The 23150-nt window shown below is 37.4% G+C and overlaps 1 protein-coding gene across 1 annotated transcript in view; it reads left to right on the forward strand.

The window, feature by feature from the left end:
- FHIP2A (FHF complex subunit HOOK interacting protein 2A) overlaps window positions 1-22845 on the forward strand; it is a 35121-nt gene extending 12276 nt beyond the window's left edge. Inside the window, exons 4-17 of the mRNA XM_072869775.1 lie at window positions 392-496; window positions 845-967; window positions 5304-5597; window positions 6465-6661; window positions 7830-7944; window positions 8047-8123; window positions 8224-8416; window positions 9650-9819; window positions 10635-10778; window positions 12512-12602; window positions 14344-14487; window positions 18854-18994; window positions 20068-20171; window positions 20265-22845. Coding sequence (XP_072725876.1) covers window positions 392-496; window positions 845-967; window positions 5304-5597; window positions 6465-6661; window positions 7830-7944; window positions 8047-8123; window positions 8224-8416; window positions 9650-9819; window positions 10635-10778; window positions 12512-12602; window positions 14344-14487; window positions 18854-18994; window positions 20068-20171; window positions 20265-20370 — 2004 coding nt within the window. The 3' untranslated portion in view covers window positions 20371-22845. The remainder of the gene's footprint in view (window positions 1-391; window positions 497-844; window positions 968-5303; window positions 5598-6464; window positions 6662-7829; window positions 7945-8046; window positions 8124-8223; window positions 8417-9649; window positions 9820-10634; window positions 10779-12511; window positions 12603-14343; window positions 14488-18853; window positions 18995-20067; window positions 20172-20264) is intronic.
- Window positions 22846-23150: the final 305 nt, after the last annotated feature.

Below are 23150 nucleotides of genomic sequence, written 5' to 3' on the forward strand. Positions count from 1 at the left end.
TTATATTTGTGTGTACTGACTCACTGAATTGCTGGATTTTGTGGCACAGTACACTAAAAGACAGCTGACCTGTAGCCAATTAATTCAGACTTAATTTCCCCATATCACTGTATTGATACGAATATTTCCTGGAAGGATGGTAGAAGTCTTCACTAGAGCAATTAACTGAAAGTATGAATAATTTGAAAAAGAAAATGGTAATGAGATGCAACATTTTTTGTTGATCTCTGTTAATATCAATAAAAGTAATGTGTTAACAGATGATGATTTTTTTGAATATTTTTGGATAAATTATTGCTGTTTAATTAGCCATTTTGAGGGACAAATTTGCATCTATGTTTCTCTCCGCATTTGTTATATTTTTGTTATTGTTCATCTGTTTTTGTTTCAGTGTCCTCCAGGAATGAAACAGCAAGTTTTGGCTTTTTATACAAAACTTCTTGGAAGAATACGGCAACCTCTTCTTCCCCACATAAATGTGCATAGGCCAGTACAGGTATTGTTCAAATTTTAAGTAAACTATATTTTTGTATCACAAGTTTCTCCTACTCTTCTGTAGCTGATGATATTTTTAAGTCTTCCATTGTCGAGTGAGTTAAAGAAACTGCTCGAGTGCAATATCAGTTTTAATGTATTGATGATTAGAGCCTTGAACTGCCACTGCAATGCAAGTCATAAGTAAGAAAGAAATCTTGTCATAGCAATCTAAATCTAGAGCAAATGTTCAAGTCAATAATCATACATCATTGTATTATGTATATAGAAAAAGAATTCAGTCCATCATTCCTAGAAAAAGCTCTAACTTACTCCCTGTCTTAATTGTTCACTTTTCTTTATGTGACAGAAATTAATCAGGCTGTGTGGTGAAGTTCTGGCAACACCAACAGAAAATGAAGAAATTCAGTTTCTCTGTATAGTATGTGCAAAGCTGAAACAGGATCCATACCTGGTCAACTTTTTCCTTGAGGTGAGTCAATCCAATAAAAATTTTCCAGGTGTACTTACTGTGTCACTGATAAAGTCTAATAGAGAACTGCAGGTATCACATTGTGCTTCATAGCTTAGTTTGCATTCACTCTGTGATTTTTCTGCTGTTTGTTGTTTGGTTTTTTTTCTTCCAGAGACTTGATACATCTGATTATTTTTACTAGAATTTCATTCAGGCTCACAAATATACCTGCCTGAGGTCCTTATCCTTTGTAGTTAAAGTGCCTTTATAGTAAGGATATGAATTGTAATGTAAAACACTGTTTTGGGGAGACCTTGGATTTCTTATGTTGTTTTGTCTTCAGCCCAATAAAGACTAAGGGACAGATTGCATGGGGCACTGAAACCTTGCAAGTTGCTAAGTGTTCTGCAGGATCGGGCCCTTATTTGGTAGTGGCACATATGGTCTAGCTGCAGTGCCAGCTCACAATCTACAATATGACATTATTTTCTATCTGTAAGAAAGCCAAATATCTTTACTCCCTCTTCAAACTTAACATGTGGTGTTGAAGGAATCAGAGTGGGAGGAGAAAGAATTTCTAGACTGACTTTCTGTTCCCATTTAGAAGGAGCATATAAAAGTTTAATTTATAAAAGTCCATTTAGAAATGCCTCCTGCTCCCACTTTGATGTTTCCTATGGTGACACAGTATCTATTAAGCATGTGATACGTAGGTGAAAAGGTGTAGGTATAGTGTCCTCCAGGAATATTTTACAAGCTTTCCGCAAACAAGATCTGTAACAGCAGAGGCTGTTAAACTGCAAAGATACGTTATTTTCCATTGAGTATGTGAATATCACTTATAAGTCAGTAGTAAAGAATCCATCTTGAGTTTATTTTTACCTTAATTAAATACCACCCTGATTGCCATTGTATCCACTGTAGTTGTACAAGCAGTAGAAATGGTGTAAGGATTGAAGTTAGTGTTTAAACATTAGAAGCACTTAGAAGCAAACTACTGGATATATTACATGCAGAATATGGTAGGAGTCCAAACCAGGATTACTTTTAATGTCATTTATGTAAGTTGCATGGTTTGAAAAGAACCCTGTGAATGACTCTTATACTCAAATAATGCCCTTGAAATCAAACCTGAGAACCCCAATCATAAGAACCACAAGTGTTTTGTCAGACATTAGTGTTCTTCTCCAAAGTAGCGAGATTACAATATTAAAAATCAGACATGGAAAACCAGATGATTCCAAATTTCAGAGATCTCTAGTTTCACAAAATGCTGGCTATAGAGTTCAGGCAAGCTGAAGAACATTTCTTGTAACTCCTGTTCCCTTCACAACATTATTCTAAATGTTGTAGCCTAAGGTATATGTCTTTACAACTTTGATAGTTGTTTCCAGATAAGGTATTTGCGGTGCAGAATTGTCCTTTATTAGAATAGAATATTCTGGTTGTTCACATCTATGCCTCTTAGAGGTGCTGTTGTTGTGACTTGATAGCTGTTTCTGACCTTCAAATGCATGAAAGGGTAAATTTACAGAATTCTGTGTGGCATTTATTTCTCAAATCTCCAACACATATAACTGAAATGCAGATACATCTCTCCAAAGCAGTCTGTTTGTATCTGTTAGTTTTGCTTCCTTCTTTGACTTTTCCTGATCAGTTTCTACAGTATTTTATGGACATAAAAAACTGAGTATGTACAAACCCAGGATTTCCTTTGTATGATTCCATATCAAATAGTTTGTTGATAGAATGCAGTTTATATTTTAGTAAACTCTTTCATCTATATCGCTTAACCAATAAGGCTGTATGGCATAACTGTATCTCTTGGGCAAGTTACTTTTGTTGTGGAAATAAGAACTGGGAGAACTGCATTCTACTTTTTTAAACCTTTAAAATCCATATGCTAATTTTATTTTGGCTTTAACTTATTGTTTTCTTTAAACTGAGTTTTCCTTGTTCTTGTGTAGAGAGAAAGAACATACATAGGAATGTTTGTCTTATCACCTCTATCTCAGTCATTATTTTGTGCTAAACTTGTTACCTCATCTTTTTCCTTACTCATTTATTCCTTAGTTGCCCCATCTCATCTCATCCCATCTTATGTGAGATACTTCTTGCAGCTGATTGTTCCATGCAAAGGGATGCTTGATTCTCTGTGTTTCAATTTCTGCTCTTGAGACCTTAAACAAGTTCTAATATGGTGTCCATTAAAAAATTGTACTTTCATTTTATAAAATGAACAATAGTTTCACTATTCACTTCTACTTTCATTACTACAAATAACCAGCTTTAGATTTCTCACCATGAATTAGGTAGAGATTCTCATTACCTGTGACATCACTTGATTTTTTCACACAATTGTTTTTAAATCTATCTGAACTTAGATATGGCATCATCCACCACAGATTTTGAAACTCTGATAGTTGCATATCATGAAAATATAGAAATGTATTTTTATTGTCTGCTCTCTGTTGATGCTGAATTCACTTAGAGGAGTACTTTGTCTAGAAAGCATTGAATATGTGTTTTATGTAACCTTTTCTATTAGGTCATTCAGGATCCTGTTTTGCACCTTTACAGGAGGCAGGTGAGCAGCTAAGCTGCAGAATTGCATGATTAGACAAAAGGAAGCTTAAATACACGCAAAAATTCTGCCTATGTGTTGTTCAATGTACAGACTGCTTTGTGTCACCTGCCAATGTAAGAGAATGAGCTATGGACAAATTTCTAGGGGTATTTATACATTTATATATGTTAGGTCTTCTCATCGATGCCTTAGCTAAACAAACTATGGCCTTCCAAATGACAGAAGAGTCCAGTCCAGTAATAGTCCGGTGTAAGATAAAATAAGTATTTTACAAAATATTGTCTAATTTTTGAAAAAAGTAGCTTTTTTCTTTGGCAACCCTGCCTGCTACTTGAGTATTGCCAGCAAGAGTGTATAATCCAGGACTGAAATGCAGTTCCAGCCTTTAGTTCTGCGTTATGTCCCAGGCTCATCGTTGTGATTCAGATATTCCCATGTATTGATAAAATATATGGGAGAATACTGGAGGACTTTAGAAGATTTAGGGATAGACAGACATGGTTCAGACAGACAGATTTTGGTTGCTTTGCAGCCTTATGCATTTCACGCTGTAAAAAACCCCATATGTTGAAGGAGTAATTTTTCTACTGTAGTCAAAAATCGTACTTATTTTTTAGCATGCAGTGTGCTGCTTTTACCACTGGGTTGCCTCTCCAGGGAACTGGTTATATGAGTGTATCACAACATTCAGTACAAATTCTCCACAAAGAATGCACATCAATCAAGCAAGCATTCACAGCAGTTCTCTAGTTTGCTGCCTGAGACTGTCATGTAGTTAGTCCCTTCTGGTTTGTATGTACTAAACGCCATTAACCCCAAATGGTTACTGTTTTAAATTATTAATGCTTGAGATATATTTGTAATAATTTTGGTGTTATCATAGAGGAGGGAAACCATTTGGATTTATAATCTCACTGCTGTACTCACTTCTAAAAGTGTCTTGTGCTGAAGTCTAATTTGTGGTTCTAATAAAGTAGTATTCACCTGTGCTTACGCCAGAACACTGAATTCTTGACTTGCTGTGAGTTTCTTCTTGGTATCACAGAGCACAAATTTAAATATCTTTTTAGGTGCTGGAGACAGATTTATGGGAAGACAGATGGGTTGCTTTCTTTCAGGCTAAGTAGAGATGCTTTGTAGCTTCCAAGAAGGTTCTCTGTGATCTGTTATAGCATCCAATGGCCAATACTAACTTCTAGTATCTTCTGTCCATTCAATCTACTCAACTTTGTCTTCATGAGAAACACAACTTGAGAGTACTCTGCTGTCATAAAAGACCTTTTTTTCCCTTTCCTCTTGAAGATAAAATCTCAGGAAGTTTAGAATTAGTTTAATTGTATGACTCCAACTGGAAATAGTGTTTCAGACATTAGAGGCCTTGACCTAGAAAGGGATGTTTTATAGTATGTGCTCAGGTCTAAAGGTGCACTCATAGGGTAAATGAAAAACTTCTGTCAAATAGTGGGCAAATCAAGTGAATATGTGCCTTCAGTGGTAGAGAGAAAAAGATGCCGTCTCTTTGTAAATGGGGTATTCAGCCTTGAAGCAAAATGGTACAGGGCTTAAGAGAAATTTAAGCAGATTAAAAAACGTTCTGGGTTTAAAAACTCCCACACTCCTGCAACCCATTACATTCTACATGGTTACTGTATCTGGCCTTGTAGAGAACTACTTCAAATGCTGATGTAAAAAATTTGCTTTTAGTAAATTTCTGCTTCAGGATGAACAGTAATTTCAACTGTGTAATTCCAACAAAATGCTTTGCAGAGTAAGTTAAAAGCAATGGCTTCCAAAGGATCAGCAAGTGTAATCACAGAAGACATGCTAAAAGGCCAAGACTCTTTGACAACAGACACGGGACAGCCTGTTCAGCCTGAAGAAATACCTAGTGCTTCTGGAGCAGAGCAAATGGAGAAGGAAGACGACCTCCTGCAACAGGCGGATGATCTCTCTCTCAGTCTGGATGAACTAAATGTCACATCATCACCTGAGTCCTCCCCTGTTAATCCAAATCAAGACTATAATTTAGTGAATTCTCTACTAAACCTCACTAAAAGTCCTGTGAGTTGGTTTTTTTGTTCTGTTTAATGTGATAAAATGAAATCGTTTGGATGCTGTGTGAAGTGGGCAGAGGGAGTGAATATACATGTATGTACAGACTGTATTTTAACTATAAAAAGTAAAACGAGGTTTGTTTTGCAGGCAGTTTTTGGAAATTGGCAATTTGCTTTGCCAATTCAGATTAAAATAAAGATATTATTTTAGAGAATTAATATTAAGTTTGTTGATGGTAATGTAGGAGTTTTTTGAGCAATTTGTATAGGATGCTGCATGTTGCACAGACAAGCTACATAGGTAATCATTAGGTTAGGTATACCACAGGAGAATATTTTAAAAACTGCTTTCAATTGTACTGACTTAACCAAACCCACTTTTTTTGTCAAGGGACTGAGCTATCTCTAGGGGTTTGATTTCTTTTAAAAACAACTGCTGTATGTCTTACCCAGCTCCATCCTCAAATTCATACTTGGATTCTTTCAGAAAACTTAGATGAGGGTTGAGTAAGTCTATAATTGCTACAGCAGTGTTGAGAGCAGAAAACCGAATCTACTGATGTACCTTGTTATTGTTAGGTGATAGTTTACATTGTCTAGTATCTTGGTCTTAAGCTGACCTGCCGCACTAGTTCTGTCCACCTGAAGGTTGCAGTTGCATTCTTAGTATTTGACATGGATTCAGGTGAGATTTTTTTATTTTGTACTACCCAAATTCAGTAGAAATAAATTGTAATCACTGGAAAGGCAACAAAAATAAATGCATTCACTCACTGTGGGGGAATTGAGAGGTTTTATTTGGGAGATGTTTGCTTCTTGATATCAAGTGAGCTTCATTCACCCTCTGATTAATTCTTCCATGCCCTTCTGCCAGGACGGCCGGATAGCAGTGAAGGCCTGTGAAGGCCTCATGCTTTTGGTGAGTTTGCCAGAACCAGCAGCTGCCAAGTGCCTGACTCAAAGCACTTGTTTATGTGAATTGTTGACAGACAGGCTGGCCACCCTCTACAAAGCCCTGCCTCAGTCACTGGATCCCTTAGACATTGAAACAGTGGAGGCAATTAACTGGGGGTAAGAATTTTATTTTTGTATTTAATACCCAAGGTGACTTTACACCCCTCCCTGAAACTAATTTTCTATAGGTAGATAAGATGTTTAAAATATTCACACCCCCATGCTAAAGTCTCAAGAGCAGACCTGAGATCCCAGCTGCAGCATAGTGGTATGACTTGGGGCATCCAATGTACGCGTGATTTCTGACATGGGGCCAGGTTTGTCTGCCAGTCCCTTGCAGAGATTCCTCAGGGGGCAAGTTTTTCCACTGAATTACGTTAGCAATTTGTAGTGGTGTAACTGCAGTATCAGGTCCAAATTATTTTCTTGTTCAGATGTTAAGGATTTAGGAAACATAAACTTTTCACTGTACACTGCTGCAGGGGGCAGGAAGGGTGTCTTTGATAACAGGCTGTTGTTGCAAAATTTTTGCAGTAAAAAAGAATTACTGCATAACTCATCAGCATGAAGCAAAAGATACATGCCTGTTATCCTAACTGCTTGCATGTTAGATTCTCAAAACATTTCTCTTCCTCACTCTGCCTTCATCATTATGAATTGCTTGTGATCTATTAGTACTGAGACAAAAAGTAGGTATATGCAAAATAACTACCAAAATTTCTGGTGGTTGGAGTTTGAAGTTAGAAGGGAAAAAACCCACAACTTTGAGTAGTGGGATAAATAATTATTGGACTGCTTTACAGAAGAAAATGGTGAATTTGTTATTCCACAGAGCCTTTAAATTGGGATACATGTTTTTTTCTGAAAGATAGAATCTAGTTCAGGTATACACTGGTTTTGGTTTCACATAGAGGTCGCTTACAGAGTAGAGAAGAACAATTGCCTTCATTTTATGGTTCTCTGACTACAGGAGTTATTGATTCAGCTTCTGTGGTCTGTGTTTCCTGGGAGAACAGGCTAGGTGATCAGTTTTCCCTTCTGACTCAAGAAATACTAAACCAAACAGAGTTCTTCTGCTGTACATACTATGTATCCTTTAGCATGCCACTGAAAACCTGTGCAATAATAGCACTGCCAGATTAGTAGAGACCGGCAGAAAAGCTATTTTAATGTTCACTTCACTGCAAGTAGATCATTAATTATTCTGTTAAGTTCAGTAAGAATAAAGTCCAAGATTCTTTAATTACTTGTAGACTAACTAAGTATTTTTCCCTGTGTTCTCTAGTTTGGATTCCTATAGCCACAAAGAAGATGCATCTGCTTTTCCAGGGAAAAGAGCGTTGATTTCGTTTCTTTCATGGTTTGACTACTGCGATCAACTCATCAAAGAAGCACAAAAGGTTTCAAATGTTTACAGATGAGACAAATATATTCAGCAAATAAGTAGTTCCTGTTTCTTAGCTTTTGAGTTTGAGACATACCATTTTGTACTTTTGTTTCAGACTGCTGCTGTTGCTATGGCAAAAGCCGTGCGGGAACGATTTTTCATTGACGTTATGGAACCCCAGCTGATGCAAACGTGAGTAGCATCCTACAAGACACAGCAGAACAGAATCTGAATCAAGCTATTTTTTTCAGCTGAAATCCACTACATATCTGACATGAAGTTTTTTGTTCAGTTCAGAGATCGGAATCCTCACATCAACTGCACTATTGCATCGCATTGTGCGTCAGGTGACTTCAGATGTCCTGCTGCAGGAAACAGTTTATTTTATACTTGGAGAAAACAGAGAGCCAGAAAGTTTGACAGACATCAACAGACATCCATTGCGACACAGGTTAATTGAACACTGTGATCATATTTCCGATGAGGTGAGAAGTGGTAATGATATAATAATGTCTGCTCGCCAGTTCTGTCTTGCGTAGAGTCTGTAAAAACACAATTGTGAGGTCTTTTCATATTTGTGTCAGCTAACTTTTTTTGCCAAGGAAAAGAGTTCTGACTGCCAGTCCTACAAATTCCCTTTAGAAAATGAAAGTCAAGCTGTTTTCTCCAGCTAGCACATTGTTCCCATTAATAAGATTCTTTGCTAAATTTGCTTGCCCCCTATACATATCTAGTTGGGCTTGCTCATCTGTAAGATAGGGCAGAATCAGTTTCTGTAATTGCATTTTAATTCATGCTTTGTTATATGTTACACTGCTGTTATTTTCCGTGTTGTGTCACTTGTGTCATGTTATCACATAAGGCATAGTTAAAAACTTATTATTTTTTATATAAAGTAACTGTGGTCAGAGAATACACAGAATGCCAATTAAAAGATTATATAATAACTTGAAGCACTTTACACGCAGTAAACGTTGTTAAAATAATTGGCTTCAGTAAAATCCCTCTTCAGGAGCTGCTTGTTTCATTTTTTCCATGAAGCCACCTCCACCCTCTACTTTTTCAAATAAAAACCAAGCTTGCCTGAAATACAGATCTATGCCTTCACATACCCATTTTTTTCAGTATGGTTACCTGCTCACCCTGTCAAAACCAGTTATTTGTATAAATCAGTTGATCTTCGCAGAGCTAAGCACTCTAAAGCTGTCTTTAAAAACTGTCTCTGTATTGCTCAAAGTCAGTCTCCTTTTAAAAACCTACATAATATCTCCATGTAAAAATCTTAGCCTATAGTTCTAGTCACAATATCCTAGTATTACTTTGTTTTATTCTGGGTATTACTAACTTTAAGTCCTGTTCTGTGTCTCACTTGCACAATGATAACCATCTTCCAGCATGGATCTGATTGTAATATGGAAAGCTAAGTTGTAAGTTCTCTGGATGTTCTTTGTATTGTTACTTTGGCAGATTTTAGAACAATTTTTGTTTTACAGGAAAAAAATACATCCACATACAGATTTTCAGATGTGTGTGAACTCTTCATCCATGTTTATACCACATTCAGCATAACAACTTAGTAATTTTTCTTAGGATTTTTGCTTCCTTCCATAATGTAAATAAGTAATTGCAATGTTCTAGGATGTACAAACCAGATAAAAGGTAAAAAGCATAAGGCAGCAGCAGATCAGTTTATTGAATTTTTACTTTTTATGTTGCAGATCAGCATAATGACTTTACGAATGTTTGAACACCTTTTGCAAAAACCCAATGAGCACATTCTTTATAATTTGGTTCTGAGAAATTTAGAAGAAAGAAACTATATGGAATACAAGCCTCTCTGTCAAGAAGATAAAGATGTGGTAGAGAATGGACAGATTGCAGGAGCAGTGTAAGTTTCTTTTTTAAGGGAAGTTTTCACAACAGCTACTCGGATCCTTATTTTTAGAACAAAACAGGGTTTTTTTCAGTAAGTGAGCACAGATAGCACTTTGAACGCTCTGTGTATTAATCTGTATCCATAAAGTGATGCAGAAATTGTTATATCAGCAACTTATGGAAATTTTTAGAACAGTAACAGAAAAGCTAAAATTATCAAAAGCTGCTTTCCAGAACAATAGGCACTCAAAGGTCTTCATATATCAATTTACTTACGCATCTACCTAGCTTAAGTCTATGCATATTTGTATTGTTTTCAATGAGATTTTTCTTGAAGTCAATCACTTAGGTGTCTTGCTTACATTTATGTTCTTGAATAATTTTTTGATGGAAGAACTTTTCTGGAACACTTTACATAAAAACCTTTTAAATACCCTACCTAACTCTTAATAACCCTACATAACTTTTTTTACTGATGGAGGGGTAAGGACTAGTCACACCAGCTATTTTGGGCATCTTAATTTAGGTATTTCTGAGTCATCTAAAATAATCTAATGATTTCCTGGAGTGTAACTCTCTCTCATGTAAAAAGTGTGGCTAAAGAGTTTAAGTAATTTAATCCAGTGATTTTGTACTAGTCAAAAATGTCTACTCTGTTGTTCAGATCAAGGAGTTATGATTTTTCTTCAAAACAAAGTTTGTTGGGATGAACAACTTCCTGGTTGTTCAGAGAAGAAAAATAGAAAGCATGCCTTTTGACCCAGAGATTTTCCTGCCTTCCATAACATTCTGTGACTGATTATGTTTTTGTCTAATATAATCTCACAGAGACCTAGAGGAAGATCCGTTATTTACTGATCTGTCTCCGGATAACACATTGGCAACTCAAGAGTGGCTCAGTGCTTCTCCACCTGTCAGTCCAGAACATCCAAAAAATGATGGGAAGACTGAAGTTCATAAAATTGTAAATAGGTGAGTTGAAACAAACACTTAAAGAAATCTCTGAATGTGTGGGTGTCTGCACATACTGTGCAAATCAAATGTACTCTGTAATGGATGTTGGTCTGTGCCAGCTGGTAAAATGACTCCACAGAAGGAAATTATGTGGCATTTTATCAGAAAGCTACTCCTGAAAGATTAGAACTTACAATAAGTAAAAATAATTCAACATAAATGAGAAAAATAGAAGAACTTTACAGCTAATAGTCTAGCTGAATACTCAGAATTCATTATGAAAGCCTTATTGATTATAAAACTTTCTTTTCTCAAAAATATTTGCTATACTTAAACTGCTGTTACAGGACTTGACCTTCCTGGAGAAGTTTGGGGAGTCTTGCCATAAACATTTTAGGGGAAAAAAACCCTCAAACTTCCTAAAGTTCCTTAATCACATATATAAAAGTAAATAATTGCCATGCTAGAGATAACTTTCTGTTCCCTGAAAATCAAGGGGCATCTCTGTCACCTGTAACGTACCTCTGTGCATGCATGTTAGACATACTGCAAATTGGATATCACAAAGAGGACAGGCTCTGCTCTAAGCAACTTAGTGATGGTAATTCTCTTAGCAACTAATATTAGGACAAATGCTGTTTGCTCTGTTAATACACAGTAGCAAAGCAGCACTGGTATTTCAGTGCTGACCTATCTACTTATCCAGAAATAATCAAAGGTGTTAGCCAAAGGAAGCAAACAGCCTGAGGACAGTCAGCATAGAATGGCGTAGTTGCTTCTTGCCCTCTTTCCCCCAGTACCACTATATATAGTTTATGGTGGACATGGTTTGGAGCAAAGATGCAAAGAACACTCTCCTAAATTCACCTTGTGTAGTCTCCATCAGTGAATAGAAATGTTTTCAAGATTTGCAGTGTTTTGCAAATTTGTATTTTTTCAGATAAGATGGACTCCATACGAAAAGTCAGTTGCTACATATTTCTGCATATAAATCTTACAGGAGCCTCCAGCAGTTCTTGGGGTGTGCAGAAAGCTGAAATTTGGAAACAGGGTCCAAAGACTGAGTTTTATTTTGCTGTCCAGAAATTTTAGGTTTTTATGTTTATTTTTTAAAGACAGTTCCTCTCTAATAAGATTCAGAGTTTCCTGATGCTTTTTAGGTCAGGTATTGGTGAAGTAATAAGGACATACAGTATTTGCACTACATACCTGGCAAAGGTAATGGTATTTGTAACTAGGACATTTATATGCAAATATTCCTATATGTTCTTAGATGTTAATTTTTTACCACAACAAACTATGGTAAATAAAACTGCCTATGCAGTAGGTTAAGAAGAACTTTAACTGTAATTCTCCTTCTCTTTTGGCTCATTTATTCCCCAGTAAATTTTCCATATGCTCTAATAAGATGGAGTCTGACCTTTAGCAAATACTTGGCCTGGTTATGAATATTCCTTTTCATGTCCATTCTGTCTGCTAATTCTCCAAAAATGCTTCTACTGAGGTTTTTACCTCTAGTGCTAGATACAAAAGTTCTGAAGTACATATCTTGTTATGACAAACAGTAGTTAGAATAGATGTGCCTAAGTAGGTTTTGTATTCTCTGTTCTCCACATACAGTTGTGGTAGATTCTGTGGATTAATTGGCCAGACAATTCAGTACTGTATACACTGTTGCAGATTATGAGAAAGTATTGATCTGGCGCTTTGTGGAGTATAGATATTAATTAATGTGCTTTTTTTCTTGTTAGTTTTCTCTGTCTTGTACCTGATGAAGCTAAGTCATCATACCATGTGGAGGGTACAGGTTATGATACTTACCTCAGAGATGCCCACAGACAAGTAAGTCAGTGAAGTCTTCCTTAGTCCTTGAGAATTTGAAATGCTTATGAGAATATACAAATGGTTTTATAAATAGTCCTACTAAATGCATCTTTTGGTAATGGAAGATGGGAAAATTCAATTTTTATTTTCTAATGAAAACTTACCTTTGGAGATCTTTTGACAGTGAATCCACCTTGTATTATTCTAGTGGGAATAATGGATGACATTAAATGCATTAATATTCATATAACAAATACACTGAGAGAAAATCTGAACTGCAGATAGATTCTTAATTTGGTTTTGCATTTATCTGCATTCTCTTGGAGAATTGCCTGCCAAGCTGTTTGAAAGGACTAAAGGGAAATTAAAATGCTGCATAGGAGTTACGCAATCTGGGACTTTAAAAATAAAGGCTCATCACAGGGAATGCGCAGCCTAAGGCATTCAGGTTTGAAGTTGGGAGTTTTGGTAGGTAGGGAAAGCTTTATGATTTACTGTTTTGAAATAAGTGCGGGTTTTGTTTTTACAAACATAATCTGAAGTTTCCTTGGTCAGAGGACAATCACTGTTTATTTGCAGCTTTCTTATTGAAGCCCTGTGAATCTTCTAGAATAGAAGAATTTATGCAAAGGAGTAGAGTAACTGAGAGTGCTATATTTAGTAGGTACTTCAAAAAATTCATAACCTCTGAATTATGATATCAGCAGTTTAAGATGGGAAGCTTGGATTTCTGTATTTATTATATTGTTTTATCTGTAGTCTCTCCTGAAAAGAAAGGGAATAGAAAATAGAGAATAAGGAAACAAAGATTTATGTAAAATTCCCCTAGATTCTATTCTTGGATGCCAGAAAACACATATCATCTTTGTATTTCTCTCATGCCTTGGGAAAAAGAGTATTCTGGGAGTTATTAGAGAACAGAATTGGTTTCTGTCACTTCCTGACAATGATATGGCTACTCTTAAAATATTTCCCCCCTAAGAATAGCCCTGCCTATTGCTGTTATTACATCCAAATAGCTGTTCTGCTTCCGTATTTCTATTCCTGGAAGCCTGCACAAGCAGGTAAGCTACATGCAGTGAAGAATTTCTGAGTTTGTTTTGTCTCTCTTTTGCTACTGTTTATTCCTGTGTTCCTTATTTTCACTGCTATAACCTGTGCTCCTTTCAAGGTATAATTCCTTAAAAGGGAGACATCAGGCAGCCCACAGCAAATCACAGGCAGAGGCAGAGGTTGAGAAAGACTGTTATGGGTGATAGGAAACAAAGAGAGGGAAGAGGAAGCCATGAAGTACTTTTTTCATTTTTGTCTCCTGCATATACACGTGCCTTTCCTGTCCTGGGAATTAGGGAGCAGTATAGTTTGGATAGCAAGATAAGCTACGCATATTACAGTAATGTGTGGTAACATTCTGACAACAAGAATGTATATGCTTTAGAAGAAAGCAAATCCTGCTTTAGAAGAACCCTGATCAGGATGTGTGTTGTTGGCTTTGCTTTGTGTTTTGGCCCCAGCTGCTTTTTGGGAGCTCTGTTCTCCACTCATTGTGTTTTTGAAACTACCCTAATAGCATGAATGTCAAAAGAAAATGAGGTGCCTGCATAGAAACCCATCATGTTTATTTTAGAATGACTGTACTTTTTGGGCTTAGATTTTTCATGTAGCTACAGATTATGGTTTTAAGGCGTATGGACTATTAAAAGGAAATAATTGGTTTCCATGGAGGTTTGAATCTGTTTTCCTCACTACTTTTTTCTAGTTCCGAGATTACTGTGTCATCTGCTTACGGTGGGAGTGGCCTGGATCTCCCAGATCTTTGGAAAAGTGCAATTTAGAAGCATCATTTTTTGAAGGACACTTCTTGAAAGTCCTGTTTGAAAGAATGGGTAGGATTCTTGATCAGGTAAGGAAAAGCAGGTTATGAATTCCATTTCTGATGCTGTCATCACTACTAAAGGGCTGATCCCCAAGGTCCGATGGATTCCCATCACTCAGATGTCTATTATAGCATCATATTATTGTGTAATGTCCCACGTCCTTGGTGCAGGTCTCTGTAGATTGCAGGATGTTGTACTGATCAGCATTCTCCACAAAAGTAGAGAACAAAAACTCTTATCTTTGTTACCCACTTTTTTGTGTACCAAATGTTTTCTTGACCAGAAGTGTAATTTAAATTAAAGAGTAAGGCAAGAATATCCTTTAAGTAAAAGAAGAGGGTAAGATAGTATCTTAGGAATCCTTCAGTACTAGCATCACTGATTCTGTTTTCATTTTCTAGCATTTACACTTAGAAAGCATGTACATTTTTCAGTACATAAAATACTGTACAGCTCCTTTCTGCTACATTTCAGTGAACTTCAATCTGAAGTCGTGTTCTGCAAGCAGTTTATGGCACTGTGTAAGATGAAAAGAACTTACTGTATCACTGCTAGCATTTCCCCCATTTTTTCACAGTTAGAAAAAACATCAGTGCATGGAAAGTTTCTAGAAAGTATCCTTTTCCATCTGCAATGTAAAGTAGTTTTTTCTCCTGTTTGATTATCTTCAAATAATAAAAGTATAGCTGCCAAGGGCAAACAAATGAGATATGATCTGACTGGATCCTTGTTCTGAAGAGGAGGTGTGACATGTCAGACCCGGATTAGTACAAACGAATTTAAAGAACGTGAATTTTCCCAATGTCTGTTTGTTTCTGTATTTAGCCAGCCTGCATGACCTAGTCTTTCTGGGGAGAAGTGAAGTGAAGGCTCAGGGAGGTGAAAAGGAGGTTGCCCTGTGTGAAAACTTAATGTTTCTTTGCATTCTCTAAACTCTGGACTTAAGTTAGTCAAGTCAATGTTGCTGCTTTAGATCAAGAAGGTAACTGTTCTTGCCAGTGAAAACAAGCCCTGAAAGTCTAGATTACCCTCCATGTAATACCAGCTGGAGTTGCTACAGATGCAGTAGTACCAGTTTCAGAAGTTTGTACAATTCTTTTCTGTTTTGCATGTGGAGCTATCTACAGAATAAACAATTAGCTGTGGTAGTGCCAGATTTCCTGGTCATAAGCAGGAAGAGCCATTTGAACATATAAATGCATAGGAAACATGTCAGGAAGCCAGTAGTAGCCTCTAGGTCAGCTCTGTGAGTGTTCAGGGGAGAAGGATGTTTGAGAGTACCAACTTTTATAATTCAGAAGTCAGAAAAGAAAGCCAAATACTTCCAAAATACACAATACTATATTGTGTATTCTCAGGGTTTTTCTTCCAGTAAACGTTCTGCACACTTCACTAGGTGAAATGGTTATAGATGAGAGTCATGAAGAAAACTGGGCATCACCAGCTTTTAGGAAAAACAGTCTTCTCTTGTCATTCTCTGAGCAATGATGCATAAATTACAAAAAGTAAAGATCCCAAGTTATATCCCCCGAGAAACACCTGAGTGTCAGATACGTACGACTACAACAAAAGTAGCATCTGGCATGGAAGCACAGTGCCCATTTTGATATACTACCTGTCAGCATGACACACGTTTGTGTTAGTCAAGCAAAGTGTTACGATCTGTGGTGTCAAAAATGGTTCTTGACTCCAGAAGAATTAAAATGAACTACCTGAATCAGACTGAAGGCGTAAATTCTTATTACATCATCCCAAAACCCTGTCCTAAAAACCAAACTGAAATTCCTAGGGGTTATTTACAGTGAAACACATAAATCACGTAGAAAAAAAACCAAAACCCAAACCAACAAAACCTGGGTCCTATCAATAACAAATTTGACATAACGGGTGCTAATGTCCAGACAAAGTGAAAAATGTTGAAGAGCCTTTAGTGGGGACACAGTACTACTTACAGATTGTGTTCAATGTCTTTTTTACTTTGCCACAATACTATAGGTAGTTGTTGTATTTTTATCAGCTTTTATCAATAGGTATGAGAAAACTTTGCAGAGGTGGTAGGTATCATTGACCTGGTTTCTGACAGAAGATAGCTGAGGCACACAAGTGAAGTAACTTGTTTCAAGGCTGTTCAAATCCAGTACCTCATCTGCTAGCCAGTACCTCCTTCCTCCTGTTAATATTATACATTTCTATGGAACTGACCATTTCCTAAGAATTTTGTAAGAATCTCCTGAACTGCAAATTTTTCTGGTTTTAACCTTTTTAGTTACAGAGAATTTTTTTAGCATGTTATCTGATATAAGGCTGTCTTACTGAGTCTGCTGACATATGGACGGAAATAAAAGCTCTGTGGGAAGAAGCAGCTCTCCTTAATGCTCTCAATTAGTTCAAATCACAACATCAATCTGTCTGAACAATGTAGCACGTGTTGCTACTTGGTTTCCTTCTCTTCTTGTAAACACCAGATAATGCTCAGGGCCTCAAAGCTTCCTAATGAATTGACTGACTCAGACAACTCTAAAGACCTTCTCCTACGGTTCGGCTAGGTAGACAGTGGAATGGATTTATGGAAGGAATTTGTGTATGTCTGCAGAGTAACTTTTCCACAATGTAGTGATCTCTTTTACCTATAACATCTCCGGTCCAGGGCCTGAAAGCTTCATTTGTTAGAAGATTGGGATGAATCTAGTGCTGGAATATCAGGTACAGAAATAACTGCTACTGACTGGGAGAAATATGTGCTTTCACTTCAAAAAATCTTAAGACAATTCCCTTTGCAATGCAACAGTGTGTGGTAATGAATTCAGGAATAACGTACCTAAATATTAGTTAGGTGTCCACATCTAATCAGTAGAAATTTTGTCAGAAGAGCCGCGGTATTCTCTGGAGCTGTGAGACTGAAAAGCAAGTAGGTGTGTCTTTTAGTGTGAAGTGAATCACCATCTCGGCTTCCTTGACTGTATTGACTGAAAGCTCAACTCAGTTCCCTGAACTGAGGTATCTGTTGCCATTTTTGTGATGCCCAAGATATTCCCACAAGCTTGCGGTTACAACACAGATCTTGCAGGATCCACCCTCTGTGGAACCGTCAAGAGACCAGCCGATACTCTTGAGCATCTGAGATGGCACGAGATGTTTGTGTGTGGGCAAGTGTATCAAGTGTCAGATCTCTGTTGAGTAGGCTAATGTGAGCTTAGACATGTAGACATATCTAAATATATCTATCTTAATTTGATGCTGAATTCTTCCAAATCTTACAGTCTGGAAAAGGGAGGAATCTGTTCTCTGATTCTTCAGTGGGATGCTAACTTGAGAGCATAAAGATGATAATTTGAGGCCATGAAATCATCCTCTTCTAGATGTGGCTATGCCACTGAGGATGTTACTGCCAATATGCAGTCAAAGAGATTGAGTGAGGGCCCTGTAATCCACTTCAGGTATAATCAACAAGGTTAAGTTAAACCATCTGGGTGTTGGTAACATCTTCAGACTGGCATAGGGGTGTACCAAGGGAATGTCTGTCCATCTTTTGTCAATGTAGTCTGTTCCACCACTGAGCAGATGGAAGGAAATTCCACTAGTTCGCAAATTTTGAGCTGAAATAAAATGTCAGCTTGTTTTCACTGTGATGAGAAAATCAAAGATGGAAAAAAAAGTACTTGGAACATAAAGAAACTTGCATTTTATGGAAATTAATTTCTCACTGGAATGGTAAAATCCTTTAAGCTAGGGACTGTTTTTTTCCTAGAAAGTTAGATACTATTTTTTTCCTTATGACTTTTTAGCATCTTCCAGCATCTGACAGTGTTGCCTCTCCCATTTAGTTGATTTGGGGAAAGGAGGTAGAGAAGAAGCTCAGAATTTCATGCTGCTTTCCCAGCCTAGGACTGTCTCATCTCCCGTAGCATGCTGCCACAAGATGACCAGGCCTTCTGGAACGGTTCTTTCGAAGAGAAAAGAAAGTAGAAGAGAAATACCATATTAGCCTTAAACATAGATTTGTCTCTCTCAATTTCCTGAGCTCATATACTTTACAGTTATCCAGGAGAAGCAAGCAGATGTTTAATCTAGGCTGATTCTATGCTATTTGTTTAGCTACTGAGCTGAAGAAATGTTTTACAGGAAGAGGACTTATCCTACAATAAACAAGTGTGCAAAAGCTTCAAGTGGTTGTAGCAGTTATACAGATAATAACATCTAATACCTAACAGTCATATTCACATCACTCCTGTTGTGGAAAGCAGAGGTTTTGGGCCTGTCTTCTAATATAACTTTTAATCTTTATTTATTCATAACCCTGTATATAAGGTTCCATTAGTTAAATAGACACTGGCTGGATGAAAAGAAGCCAGCATGAAAATAACTAAGCACTGTGTTTTTCTTTTTTTGCAGCCCTACGATGTAAATTTACAAGTTACGTCAGTGTTGTCCAAACTGTCCTTGTTTCCCCATCCTCATATACATGAATACCTTTTGGATCCTTATGTAAACCTAGCTTCTGGCTGCAGGTCTCTCTTCTCTGTTATTGTCAGGGTGAGTAAACACACAGTTAATATTTACATACGGCTATACAGCAGTGATATATTTAGTAACTTTGTAGTTAGCGGTAGTAGTTGCTGGCTAGTTTAAGTTGGCAAATGGCTTCTCACTGAAAGTAGATACTTATGCTCTTGATTTGAATGAAGATTTTGGATTTTCTACCAAAAACATTGGAAAATGCATTTCTGTGTCCTCATGTCTTCAAAATTGTTTGTTCACTTAGTTTCATTGTATAGATCAAAACATCACCTCTAGCAATGATGTTGCTTTAAACCGGACTAGGTGACATTGTTGTCACCTGCAGGCAAGGTCAGGTAGTGCTGTAAGAACAGGCCAAGTACAGGTTTGCACCTGGATGGGAAAGAGATGGCTTTGATTTGCACACAAGCAAAGGACACTCCTGAATACCCTGTGCCTGGATGTATATCTCTGCTCATCCTCTTTTTTTTTCTGATGAAGGCTGTTCTTGACAATGAAGTCCTGGATTTTTCGAAAGTCCCCTTCCTTTCCCTCTCTGATTCCATCTCTTCATGCCAGACCTGCATCCTAGAAGTGCTGGCTGGGTGCCTGTCACACTGCAGTCTTCTCAGTCAGAGATCCCTCGCCCACCCCACGCACCAGCTGTTATTAAGCTGGTCAGGAGCCTATTAATGGTGCTTAACCAATACTAATGGAGGGCTTAGCTCCCTTTTTCCCAGCAGCCTTCCCCATTTCAAAATACAATCTTCACTTTCTCCCCTTGTGCTTTCCCTAAACCCAGGAATTTACTGGTCAATTGCCTGCGTCAACATTTACTAAGACAAATTAATCATTGACATAATTAAGTAATGCCATTTGTGGCAACTGCAACTAAGGCTCCAGAGTTCCTGTCCTTTTGTATCATTTTACCTTCTGCGCCCACTCACCCTTTTTGGGGGCAGAGCAGGTAATCTGCATGTTGTTTTGTGAGGCTGTGAGGATGCTGAAGTGGGTCTGTGTCCCAGGCACTGAAGGCTGTCATGTAACCTTGCTGCCAGGCATTCTGCAAAGGTGTTCATTTTGTGTGTTGATGGCATTGTGCTTTACAGGTCGTTGGGGACCTCATGGTTAGAATCCAGCGGATCCCAGATTTCACTCCCAAACTTCTGCTGGTCAGAAAACGCCTGCTGGGCTTGGAGCCGGAAGGACCCATGTGAGTAAATACATTGCATATTCTCCAAGACCCACGGCTGGTTTTTGTGTGTGCCAGCCCTGATTCTCTGCTGATTTTTTTTCTCTTTCTCAGCATTGACCACATGACGTTACTAGAGGGCGTGATTGTGCTGGAAGAATTCTGCAAAGAGCTGGCAGCAATTGCATTTGTGAAGTATCATGCCTCATCTACACCATAAGCAGCCTTGATGAGTAGCCAGGCTGTAAAACCACCTAGCCTGTTTCAGTCAAAAAGACTATTGACAACACCCGGATAAGAAGAGGTGGTGCCTCCTGGCAAAGCGCCAGTTGACATTTGGCAGAATTGGAAGACAAATTACTTTTGCCAGATGTTGACATTGCAAGAGAGAGGGATTCAAATGGACCTAGAATATGATCGAAGGTGTTTTGGGAGAAACCAATATATAGCATTTCTAGCCACTGTGTGAAGAGCTGCAAAAGCTGCATGAAGAACCACAGACATCAGACCTTGGTTATTCTGTTATAATGACAATGTTTAGAGACTTGGGTCTGTTGTATGTTCTGGGGCTCACAGGCGCCAATTCGCTTTTTGTGACCATATTACTTTTAAAAAGCAAATTAATTTTATAACATTTTTATGTCTTAATTCTTTTTCTTTTTAGTAGGATACGTGAAAGGAAATCACAACTATAGTTGCAATGTATGTTATTAAAAATGAAGAGAGGTTCCAAAAATCCACCAATATATAGTGGGATATATTAATGAGGGATCATTGTTGTTTTGGTGAATCTTAAAGACAACACTGAGCTTGATTCCCCAATGGATTACTCCAAGAGATATATCAGTATAAAATCAATACTAATGGAATTAATCCTGATTCAGCATCACATCCATAACAAATATATCTGAAGTGTACATGTTTCTAGCATGTTTGTCTCTGTCATTCCAAGTGATGGCTCTTCAGGTTATCTGTGTAACTAGATTTGCTTTAGGTTTTTCCATGTGAACTCTAGTTGCTTGACTCATGTCACCTTTCCAGGGAAGTTAATTATAGGTCATTAGCAGTTGTTGCTGAAACAGTATTTTTAATTTCTTTTAAATTGGTATTTAACCTGAATTGGTTTAAGAATTTTTTGTGCCTTGAAAATTGGCAGCATAAACATTCTGTCATTTTTAATGTTTTTATTGCTTATCTAACCATAGCAGTAGTGCCCAGCAAAAGAATGACTGATGCCAATTCAGTTAAAATGATGATACCATATATAGGACCAAAATTTACGCCTGCTTTTCATAGTGCTGGGATGCAGAAATGTCTCTCGGTGACTCTTTTTCAATATGGATACTATCAGCCAGGGCAGGCATTTGCATTGAAAGTGGAGTGCCCATTCGGACTTCAGCGTGCTTTGCTTCTGTTTCTCTAGCGTGATGGCAGCCTGCACTTCAGACAGTTCTTGCTGCTCACTGCCACATATGCACTGGCAGGTTCAGGTGGCTGTGCTTCAGCCTTCAAGTCACACTGCATGACTTGGATGAGAGACCTGTCCTGCTCTTCGCAGAGGTGTGTAGTACCTCTTGCCCCTCCTATAAATGTAGTAGCGTAGCAGGCAAGGTAGAATTTAGCTCCTTGTGTTTACATTGTATTTCTTTGTTTGTCTTTCTTACTATCCCATTTGCACAGCTAATGCCCATTTCAGATGTGATTGCTCATACACAAATATGGACTGATTTACACTAGAATTTTTCTGGATTTACATGACTGTACCTAGAATCAGATTCTGCTCTGAATCCATGCCTTTTGAGGTCTTTTTTTTTTTAATATTTACGGAACCTGGATGTTGAAAGGCCTTTTAAGTTAGCAGGTTAATTAGAACAGCGTCACAGTTAATGGGCTAAATTCATTCTTGTCACAACAGTGAAGAGGGTCCTGCTGTAAAAGCTTCCAGTACAGGTTCAGCTGGAGAGAGCAGTTCTGGAACTGGGGAAATATTTTGGCAGGTAAAACCTGTATTCAGTATTTGCATTTATCTGGCAAACAAAAGCATGTTTTACTTCCTCACCTCCTTTTTTTTTTGCTGAATTTAGTCCCAAAGTGTTTTCAGGTCAAAGTAGCATAGTAGGATAAAGTTTAAAAAAATGACACTTCTTTCATTTTTGTTCTTTAGAAATATACCTTGAAAGTAGCAAATAATTTTTAGTGGTATGTATTGCAGTCAGTCCATATTAGAAGCTTCATTAATGTAACATACCTGACACATAGTTTAGAACATGTAAATGTCTATGCAGAGTGATGTTCAATACATACATTTGTTATAAATAAGGTCCCAGTTCAGCAAAGCAGTTAAGCATAAGCTTAATTTCAAGAATTTTATTCCTAAATCACAATCTGTTATGTGAAAAAAGTTAAGCTGTTGAACACAAATGCTGATGCTTTACTGAATTTGGGTCTTTGTTGGTTTTGCTTGAGCTTAATTACTTTTTTCTCAAATTTTCTACTTTCATTATTTATTTTTTTTAAGTGTCTGTTCTAGAATACTTCTGATGTCCCAATTTCAGTGGAAACTGGAAGTGATAATACTCCTAGAAACAAAAGTGAGAGAAATGTTAAACAAAGCTTGTAAGAGCATTCCAAGTAATATAACCATTTATAAAGCCATTCAAGAGATGCCTGATCTCAAATGAAAGCATTAACATCACCTCTTTTGTTGTTGTTGTTGTTGTTTTCACTGATACCTGAGCTCATTACACTGTAAGGAATTGTATCAGTCAGCTTCTGGAAGGACTGCTGCAACCTCTGTGGCATTTTAATGGAAAACAGTCTACCGAGCTGCAAACACAATTCTTTCATGCTTGTCCATGAGAAAAATAAGTAGATATAACTGTAAGCACTCTTAAATTCAGGATACAATTGTTTGGTCTCCAGCAACACTGGTGATGTTCTTGTGAACCAAATGTTATTTAGTTGATAAATTTATAAGATATGGATCCATCCTGATAGAAG

Source organism: Ciconia boyciana, chromosome 8, assembly GCF_034638445.1.
Source record: "Ciconia boyciana chromosome 8, ASM3463844v1, whole genome shotgun sequence".
Classification (NCBI taxonomy): Eukaryota; Metazoa; Chordata; class Aves; order Ciconiiformes; family Ciconiidae; genus Ciconia; species Ciconia boyciana.